Source organism: Onychostoma macrolepis, chromosome 08 (genome assembly GCF_012432095.1).
Source record: "Onychostoma macrolepis isolate SWU-2019 chromosome 08, ASM1243209v1, whole genome shotgun sequence".
NCBI classification, from domain to species: domain Eukaryota; kingdom Metazoa; phylum Chordata; class Actinopteri; order Cypriniformes; family Cyprinidae; genus Onychostoma; species Onychostoma macrolepis.
In genome coordinates this window covers 11,070,000-11,081,220 of record NC_081162.1, presented here as the reverse complement: position 1 = coordinate 11,081,220, position 11,221 = coordinate 11,070,000, and the positions used below count along the sequence as shown (strand labels likewise).

At 34.3% G+C, this 11,221-nt stretch overlaps 1 protein-coding gene across 1 annotated transcript in view; it reads right to left on the bottom strand.

The window, feature by feature from the left end:
* Window positions 1–321: 321 nt before the first annotated feature.
* mvb12bb (multivesicular body subunit 12Bb) overlaps window positions 322–11,221 on the bottom strand; it is a 52,023-nt gene continuing 41,123 nt past the window's right edge. The window contains 4 exon segments of the mRNA XM_058785133.1: window positions 322–977; window positions 5,112–5,167; window positions 6,348–6,383; window positions 6,386–6,409. Of these exon segments, the coding sequence (XP_058641116.1) occupies window positions 921–977; window positions 5,112–5,167; window positions 6,348–6,383; window positions 6,386–6,409 (173 nt within the window). The 3' untranslated portion in view covers window positions 322–920.

Genomic DNA, 11,221 nt, shown 5'->3' with positions numbered 1-11,221 from the left:
AAATATTGTTGCTGCAAAGAACATTTACATGCAGTCATTTAGCAGACGCTTTTATCCAAAGTGACTTACAAATAAGGACAATAGAAGCAATCAAACTAACAAAAGAGCAATATTATGTAAGTGCTGTGAAAAGTCCTGGTTAGCCTAATGCAGTACACATAGAACGTTTTTTTAAATAATAATTAATAAATAAAAAGAAAACAAGTAGACAGAACAGAAAAAAATATAAAATGCTAGTGTTGGAGGGTAATGTTTTATTAAATAAAAAGAAAACAAGTAGATAGAATAGAAATAGAACAGAGTACTAGTGTTAGAGGGTCATATATTTATTTTTTATTTTTTTGAAAGTATAATGTGACATTCAAATAATAATAATAAAAAAAACTTTAATTTTCTTCTCAAATTAAATAAAATGATATTCAATGGCAATTTCTGTTCATGTACAATTTGAGTGTAGTTACTGTCCTTTAAAAATCAAATGTTAAAATAGATAAATAAATAAATAAAAATAGGTCATTTTAAATTAGGATATTTTATGGCAGACCACATCAATAAAAATCTTTACTAAAAAATAAAAATAAAAACATCTTGAACATCTCCCTGAGAACATTTAAATGTAAAAATTAAATTAAAAATTAAGCTGATTACAACCCAGCTCACCTGAAACAAGATAATCAATAAGAAAAACATTGAAAGGAGGACTTTTTATGCATTTGAGTTGATCATGTAAAGTCTTTATATGGCACAAGGATGGAGGGAGTTTTTTGAAAATAAAACAGTTCCCAATAAGACAAGGAAGAAGAAAGCAATAGTGTGTATAAGCCCTGATCTTTGGATTCTCAGTTAGATTAGTTAGTTAGTCTCACTATACTGTTTGATTCCTTATAGCAGTGTTAATGGTGAATTCCCACTCTCTAAAGTCACTGAGTCCATGTGAAGGCTGCAGCGCTGTGTTCAGTGTTGAAACAATAGTTGTACTGCAAAACAAAGAGGAAACAAAAAGAATGACGACTTTGGCAATTCAACTGTAAAGAATGGTGACAATGATATTAACAATGTTTTTTTTTTTTTTCTAGACTGAAAGCAGCATAAAAGTCACCATTGCATCATTTCACCCAAAAGCAACAGTTACACCTCAAGTCTTCCTGCCCTCTCCAAAGCCTTTTATTTCTGTCTTTGCCTAGTAAATGCTGCTGAATGGCGCCCCCGTGTGTACGTGTCCAGACACACAGCCACTAAATCGTTAAAGTAAATTCAAACATAGGAATTAACTGCTTTCCACAATACACAAAATCTCATGACTTATCACTTATTTAAGCTTACAACTTAACTAATACAATTATTACATCTAGAGGCCCTGAAATTAGGTCTAAATACAGTGCAGGAAGAAGTCACTGATAAGTTTTTTTTAACATGAGACAAAACACAAACACAGACAAATCACAAATAATTATGCTGATTATGCACAAAGAGATGAAAGTCAAAAAAGTGAAAGTGACCCAGTGAACACACACACCTGGAGCAGTGGGCAGCCAATGCTGCGGCGCCCAGGGAGCATTTGGGGGTTTGGTGCCTTGCTCAAGTGCACCTCAGTCGTGGTATTGAGGGTGGAGAGAGCACTGGACATTCACTCCCCCACCAACAATCCTGGTGACTCGAACCCGCAACCTTTGGGTTACGAGTCCGACTCGCTAACCATTAGGCCAAAAACTGCCTCTCAATGATCACATGTTCACTCAGTTTACTGACCCCTGCTTCTATCTTCAGCTACATTCTGAATAATACTAAATAATAGTCATAGCAAAACAAACAAATAAATAATAATAATAGGATAACTGGGAATTATATTCAAACTGCATTTTCTCTAAAAAATATATAAAAATAAAAATAATGAAATAAAAATAAAATAAAATCCTGCTTTTAAGCTTTATAAAATGCCCTTGTAAGATGTTATGCAGATTCACAGCACTAGGTGATGCTAGAGGATCACACAACAACCTTGTTCTTCCTTTCAGAAATCTCTCTCTCTCTCTCTCTCTCTCTCTCTCCTTCATCTACCTGCAGCAAAACTGCAAGTTCCACCAACATGTCACATGTCACACGCCGCTTAGTTATAATAAAAAGTCACACACAGCACCTGACTAAGTAATAAATAAACAAGTATGCGTGTGTGTGTGTGCACGCACACATGTATAAATGATGGATGGGAAGGAATGGGCTGTTATCACAGAGTGCATGTATCACTGCCTGCCATTTTTACACAGGCCCATGACAGGACAGTGACATGCGGAACATGGGCGGCAGCCTCCGAGATGAGCAGATCTTCATTTCCTGTTCCTGCTCAGAGCAGGTGAAAATATGTGACATGTTGTCTTCATTAATTCCTCCTTCATTTGAATATCTACCCGTCTGCTCTCTGGGTGTCCTCGTCTCTTTCTCCCTCACATGACCAAATGTACAGCCACACACACACACGTCCTATAGAAATACATTATAGCATGTGATTGGTCTTGTCTGGTTTAAAGTGTCACACTTTCATACATGCATGAAATCACATATTGTGCATATATATTTATATTATCATATTTTCTATCTAGGTAGCAGGAAAAACGCACACACACACACACACACACACACACCGAATCATTAGCCTCCCTTCAATAACATTTTTCAGCTGTGCAAACTACATAAAGACGTCAGCTCAAATCACTAACTAATTAACACTTAAAAAGACACAAATTAGATATGCGTGGCTAAAAGCAATTATAATCTCTACGAGTTTTGCAAATCATTTGGGAAATGAAAAGAATGCGTAATTGCTGGAACCAACATCTTCAACAAAAAAATGGCTCAAGTGATGCTTGTTAGGGAGCAGTCTTATCGACGGACCCGATTGTGATTACGGCGCTTTTCCGCAATTACATGTGCATATGTTTAATGTCACAAAATGCCTCTTTTTAATGAATGTGTTTTTAATAGAATTAGCAATCAGTCAATTACGATGTGCGTCAAGGCCCTGAGCAGAGAAGTTATCATCCAGAGACTAATGAAGGAATACGTGCTGATTCCTACTGGAAATATGTATTCAGCTCCCGGTCTGTAAATGCAACTGAATTATATTATACGCTCACTTAAAACCGAGACTTCAGTAACACTTTACATTACAGCATCCATGTTATGCTCATTACATATTGATAAAATTAATTACTACGATAATAACAATTACAGTATGTGATTACAAACAGCTCTACAAAATAATTACATTAACACAGATATATTATTTAGTGTAACACTAGGTAAACACTGACAGAGAAACTCTTTATAAAATGAAAAAAAAAATATATATATATATTACTATACAAATTCAAATTTATATGTAAAATTAAACACACACACACGTTTGTATCTGTGAATTGTGGGGATTTTCCATAGACTTCTATTACATTTATACTGACCAAACGATATTTTCTATCCCCTAACCCTAAACCTACCCCTTACAGAAAACCTGTTTGCATTGTTACACTTTCAGATAAACATCATTTACTATTTCATTTTCATCATTTACTAATAATTTTTTCCCCCTTGTGGAGACCACAGGTCAAAAATTTCAGGTTTTACTATCCTTGTGGGGACATTTGGTCCCCACAATGTAGCATAAACACACACACACAATTATATACAAATGAACTCAACTCAACTAAAATTGATATTATTTAGTGTAACTCTAGATAAGCAACACAGAAAGTCTTTATAAATTAAAAATTATATATATGCGACTAGATAAAAAAACAAATACTTCTAATTATTATAATGAAATAATAATTCTCTCTCTATACATAAACACACATTTCTTTAATCATATTTTATATTTTACTATATATATTCAACTCAAAATAAAAATATTATTATAATTTCTTTAATTTATTTTTAGTTTATATATATATTCAATTCAAAATAAGTTTAAAAAGACAATAATAATAATAATAATGATAATAATAAATATAACTTGTCCTTTAACAAAACTGTAAAATGTACTTCCTTTTGTCCTTGTTTTTTATTTTTATTTATTTTTTTGTTCATGTCACAGTGTTATACACAAGCAATATATGACCAATAGAGACTGATTCAGAGCAAGAGCATCCCGGCTTGCATTTTTGACAGGGTGGCAGGGAAACCGCGTTCCAGGTCGAAGATGCGGCTGAAGAACAATAGCTGTGGATGCTCTCACACTGATTCTAATTATCAGGGCAGCGCTCCGACTCCGTCGCCGTCAGCCCTCGCTTCTCCATTAATCTTGTGCTGTCGCCCACCTCACTAAACCCAGTGCTGTTACACTATCTCTGCTTTACTTCATCTGCGAAGCCTGCGTTAGGCTGTAATTAATGAATCCCCCTCCCCTCGTGCTAGGTCTGCTGCTTCTAATCACAGCCTGCTTCGAGGAGAGATGCGCCATGAAAAGTGTTGATGGGGAGGGGGGTCAACGTGATAGTAAATATGTATAACTAAACAAAGACGAACTGCCATCATAAAACAAAGTCTTGTTGTTTTCACATAATTTATTCCAGATATTCGATAATGAAAGCCATTATCAGTCTAGTGTGTCGCCAAGTTCATTTTCTTTTGTATTTAACAAAAACTTCCGGCCTCGCACTACTGCTTTTTGCACAATATTTGTATTGCATTACTATTATTACTGTTATTGTTAATATAACTAACAATTTGAGCAATAACAGTAAAACTTTTTGTTACTTCACTGCAGCTGCCTGCTCTCTCAACATAATTATTGTGGCATTTTTGGAGCTTAAAAATATATCTAAAATTGTAAATTGAAAAATACATACATAAATAAGTCTGGCTATCATCATGACATCAAACCACTGAGACCATGTATAGAAAAGCCTTACAAGTTAAATGTACACCAAAAATGATTTTTCGAAGTTGTAAATAAAACAAAGTTTTACAAGTGTCACTTTGTAACTGTTATTTTATAAATTATTTGTGCAATTTCTACCAATTTTTAAAGGTGAAAATCACAAAACAATACAAAAATAATGTATGAATATGTATGTTAACCTCAGCACCTTAGTCTACCTGAGCATATTTGAACTTACTTCCTCTTCGATCTCTTGTGGTGATTTGATGGTAATGTTCAAGAAATGGACTGGACCTATCTGGAAATAAAGAAGAAAATGACATATGAAAACAGACAGAGGAAACATTATGGTGGTGACCATGGTTAAGTAAGCATGCTTAAGATCTTTAATCCTCTCACTCGCTCTCATTCTCTCTCTGACAATAAGAACAGAGCTCTTGTGACAGGGGCCAAATGGCCCTCCATGAGCCAGCTCTGCCTGGCTGCATGCATTCATCAGCCGCAGATCCATTACAGTAGTGATGAAGGCTTGTGCAGCACTGACTCCACATCACAGCTCAACATCTGGGCGGGATGGGGGTCTAGAAAAAGTTTGGCTGCATCAAGTAGCATAGTGACAGATCTATTTGAGCATCAGGGTCAGCCCGACACAGGCTCAACCAATGGGGTGGGACAATCTGTCTTTCCAACCAATGAAAGACTGGGGAAGTGTTTGGGAAAACTTGTCATTATTGGTAACACCGTATAATACGGTTCCATTTGTTAACATGAGTTATATTAGTTAATGAACTAACAATGAAAAATACTAAACGAGCATTTATTAATATTGGTTTATGTTCATTTCAGCCTTTACAAGATACATGATTAAAATTAAACTTTTCTCTGTTAATAATATTTAATGGATCTGAGGTAACACAAACTATCAATAAACATATTTTATTATGCAATATATTTTATATTATATATTTTTTATTATAGTTATACACTATATTTAAGTTATGTATTATATGTTATATATTTTGTTATATATATACTAATAAATTCTGTATTGCTAATGTTAGCTAATGCATAGTTAATGCAACGTTAACGTTAACTAATAGAAAGGGTTAACTAATTATTAAACAACAAGAACAACAACAACAACAATAATTATTATTATTATTTTACAGAAACACTAATACATTATCAATGAACAGTTATATATATTATATATATTTTTTATGATAGCTATATACTATATACAGTATAAGTTATGTATTATATATTAATTTTATTAATAAATGTTACCAAATATTAATAAGTTCTGTAACAAAGGTATTGTTAATGTTAGCTAATGCATAGTTTATGCAACATTAACTAGTTAACTAATAGAACCTAAAGGTAAATGGTTAACTAGTTATTAAATAATAATAATAATAATTATTATTATTATTGTTGTTGTTTTTGTTGTTATTATTATTATTTAAAGAAGCACTTACTTCATCTCTGGATGTGGAGGTAGATTTTTGTAGATCATAAAGGGTATATCATCCATAGCTGGAAAGAGACAAAGATATATAAGTGATAATGAAGTGATCATTACTAAAAAAAATAAATAAATAAATAAAAACCTCAACAGGGTGATCAGAACATAAAGCCAGATCCTGAAGGAGTGAAAAAAAATAAATAAATAAATGGACATAAAACATTTTAACTGCGTTTTTTATTAAAGAAGAAAAAGAGAAATCATAAGAGAGACATGAAACTAGTACAGTGCAGGAAACTGATTGCCAGGAACAACGGTCAAATACACTATCGTTATACAAGAATATTTGACAACTCCGCGACTGACCAATCAGAGATCAGCGTAATAAAATACAATATAAAAATAAATATTCAAATATTCCAAACAAACATCTTCAATATCGAGCACTGTTCTCTATGTTGTGAAAATGCATTTGACTTAATCTAATGGTCGAAAATAGCAGAACACTGAAAGTTCCCCAATCCCCTCGGAAACTCGCTCAGACAAAGCGAGATGAAAGCCTTTTTTATCCTCCACTGTATTTGAGGGCCCCCCCACTCGCTCTCCTCCCTCTTTCCCTGTTAATTACTCTTGATTATTCCTGATCCTGTCTTGTCAGGGAGACGTTCGACTCCAAAAACAAAGCCCCACTCGCACACGTCGAAAGAAAAAGGGGAAAGAGAGAGACAAAACATTCGCCGGATATCAATTTGCATGAAAATGAGCCAGAGTGTTCGGCTCTCTGAGAGAAAGCGAGAGCGAGAAAGAAAGAGAGAGGTGGACTGAAAGAGGACTTGCTAAGAGTGCGGTGGTATAATTAGCATTCTACCAAACAAACGAGCTTCAACAGAGCTATAATTAAGCAGGCCTGTAATTAAGTGTATGCCCTTTATCATAATGATCATGGTTAAAGCGCCTTTGATGGCTGCCAGTGGGTTATTAACGGCGTAACCCTGCGCCACACGGCGCCCACGCAAGAATCAGGATGTCACGACTGTCAGGCTAAAGAGCGCCCCTTTGTTTATCAAATACATTAGAGCCCAAATTAACACAGGGTGACACGAGCGCACAATAGCTCCCATTGACTGAACTGAAGAAAAATGTCCATCCCCCCCCAAAAAAACCAGAAAGTGCCCAACTTTGCTCATGGAAAACATGTTGAGTATGGCATCTAACAGCAGCGCTATACATTAGCAAATGCGCATGGGATCTGCTGGAATGGAAACCGGAGGACCTCTTCTCGTAAGTTACCTGGAGGTCGACGGTGTAACATTCGCAGCTGAAGGCGGAAAGAATATCTTAAACTGTCATACGGTTTCATTACTTTGGCAAAAGCTGAATACCTCTTTGTCCTCAACTCTTCCACAGTGTGTCCAGTATACTTAATGAATATTTGAACATACAAGATGTCTTGGGGAAAAGGTGAACATGTTATAAATGATGGCACTGTCAGCACATCCTGGCAAAGAGCTCCTCTTTTATAGAGGTTGATATACCGCATGATTCACTTACTGAAGTATTTGAGTCAATGACGTAATTATTATTTTTGTATGAATTTATTCAAAAAGACTATTAAATGCAGTTATAAATAAAAAAAACAATAGGCATGTTTTTGATTTCGTAAAATTAAAGTCAAAATGTCAGGGTGATAGACTCATTTAAAGAATGAAATCTGTGAGGGGAAAAAAAAAAAGTAATTTTTTTTTTTAAAGCTACACTACTTGTGTGAAAAAAATGAAGGAAAAAAAATCCCTAAAAAACTACCATGTCAAACAGGAGCCAGATTATTTGATTATTATTTAACATTTTATTTATTTATTTTTTATTATTTTTTATATATTTATTTTTTATTATTATTACCTTTTTTATGAAAGGTATATAATGTATAGTATAAAATTATTATTATTTTTTTAAATATATAAAAGCAATAAAAATACAAAGAGTTCACTTTTCAGAAATTGACATGCATTTTAAACTTTTCTTTTTTTAAATATTTGTCGATTTTCTTCATCTTTATCAGTATAAGGTTCCAAGTTATAATCAAATTAGACTGAAGTATTCCTTTGTACACCAAGCTGTAGCTGAACAAGTTACACAAAAATGAAATCTGTACCGGCCCGGGGCCTTGAAAAGTTTTTTTTTTTTTGCGACTGTGAAAGTGACTTGTTGATCTTTTGTCCATGTGATAAAGTTATGTGAGTGAACCTGCTGTAACGCTAGGCAAAATTCTGACTATTGTCTGACAATAAAGTTATATTGTATATCGTATCTCACTTTATGTGGTAAAAACCCCAAAAAAACATTAGCATGGTATCATACCTTACAACTTAAAGCTGACTTATCCTACAAGCTCTAAAAATCGAGAGAATGATATACAAGGATAAACCATGTCACCGCATCCATTAACGATCTACTCAAACAGCTTCTTTGGGTTTCCCTATGAATATTTTTTTAACACCATTTTGGATACTACCTTTATGGCCATTAGACAGGCCTCAGGGAACATATCACTCGGCTCTAGAATGGACTATTGAACAACAAAGAGCTTCAAGAGGTCATTTCACCAGCAGGGCTCAGGTAATTGAAAAGAGGATGATAATGACTTGTTTCGGTCCATAAAAAGAAGTGAATAAACATGTGCTGAAGCATCGCTGAACAACAGCATGAGGCAAGAGAGCAAGGCTGATGAATCGGCATGCGTCAAATGGATGAAGGTAGGACTTGAAGGCCAGAGCGTTCTCTTTTATTGTTCAAGCATTGCCTTTTCAATCAGATTGTGCTTAGTATTCGCCTGCCATTCATACTGGGTGTCCCACACTAACACACATACATGAACACGCTTTTTGCACATACTCATGGCCTGATGGGAAGATTTGGGGGACGATTGTGAGGAGAGAAAAATAGATGTGAGTTTGGGGTCACGTTGGGGAGGAGTGTTGAGGTAATGTTTGTCCAGACTGCTGTTGCCTGGACTGAAGTCGTAAAGGTAAAGTATGGCGCCTGGCAGATTCAGCTCAAATAGGTTAGACTACAGGCAGCCTGATACTGTATATACACTCCTCTGGAAGAGCATAACTGAGATGATGGAAGCAGCTTAAAATGGTCTGTTAGTACAAATGCACCAAAATGCCAGTGTTCAGGAAATATACACCTATATATTTAATGCAAATTGTTGGGTGCGATCACATTATGGAACACTGAGTCTTTGTTCTACGAGCAGTTGTAAAGCATTTAAAACAGTGGTTGGTGCATGAACTGGTGACCCGTGAACCAAATAATGATTTGCAGATCATAGAAAATGGGGGAAACAATGCTAAATGCAAATAATAAAATGCAACCAATAATTTTATTGTGAACAGTTAGCATGTATAGAAACAGACTTGGGCTTAGTATCTTATCAAATTGAAGAAGAAATGCTTCCCATATTTTTTGTTGTTAAAGGAATAGTTCACCCAAATATTAAAATTTGCAGTTAATTTACTCACGCTCAGGCCATCTAAAATGTAGATGGCTTATTTTCTTCAGTAGAACATTAAAGATGATTTTTTTTAGCTGAATCCATGGGCCTTGGTGGCTCATATACAAGTCAACGGGTGCCATCACTTTAAGAGATTATGGATTACAAGTATTAATGTTGTAAATAATATCCACTTTCTTGGACAGATAAATTGTTTCACTTCATAAGACCTTCATACGATATTGTCAGGAGCCGTGAATCATTAATTTTGTGTTTCCTGTATCTGCTTTTTTGACTCTCAAAGTGACGGCACCCATTGACTTGTATATTATTAGTCACCAAGAACCATGGGTTTCACAGAAAAAAGGAAGGAACTGTTGTCTCATAAATTACAGAAAATTATGGTGGGGAAAGAGTTAATGTTTAAGGCTGTAAAATTAATATCGGCCACTTGATAGAAACTATTCATATTAGACAGATGCCAACACAGGTTGCGTTAAATCCCATAATCCTTGTTAAACTATGAGCCAGACTTCTCAATGTAAAAAGATATCATTAATTACCAGTTCATATGCATTTTACAAGGTAGATTTTGTCTGCAAAGACTGAAAAAAGAAAAATTCAGAAATTCAATTTATATTAGGTTGGTTATTTATATTAGATTTATTATAGGTTGGTATTAGTGTTGTCACGGTACCAAAATTTCTGTATTCGGTACCAATACCAGTGAAAATCCACAGTTCTCGGTACCAATTTCGGTACCAAAGCAATACACAAAAACATGCTAATTAAAAAACACACTATTTCACACTATAAGTCAAACAAAAATAAAATGTACAAAAATCAATGCCATTCTTTATGCTTATTTAAAATTGTGTTTCAAGTTTTTCCACAAGTAATAAAAGTATGGAAAACTGTAAACAAGATTCACCCAAATATAATTTGTCTTTTAATTAATGAAATTTAAACATTTTATTTTTTGGTAGGCCTAAATAAAAGGGGTTTACTATTAAAATTAAAATATGGAAGAAATATTGTGTGATTATTTATTTAAAAAATTACATTTTATACATTTTTTAAACAGTAGTAGTAGTAGTAGTAGTATGACATACATTCTACTAAATAGTATCCTAATATATTTCTGGCACAATGTCTAAACCAAACTTTTATTTTGACGGGTTGCCGTGAATACCTTTACCTTTTTGTGTGTATATGATATGACGCTGGTTTTACTAAAATGAAACGGTAAAATGCTCGTGAAGTGACTCTCAGAGCAGTTCTGGAGATGTTGTTTATGTATTTATGTCCTCATTTAGACGGCAGACGCTGAAATCACCTCGACAGTGTATGTAACAAACCGCTCGTCTCTGCCATTCATTCATTCACA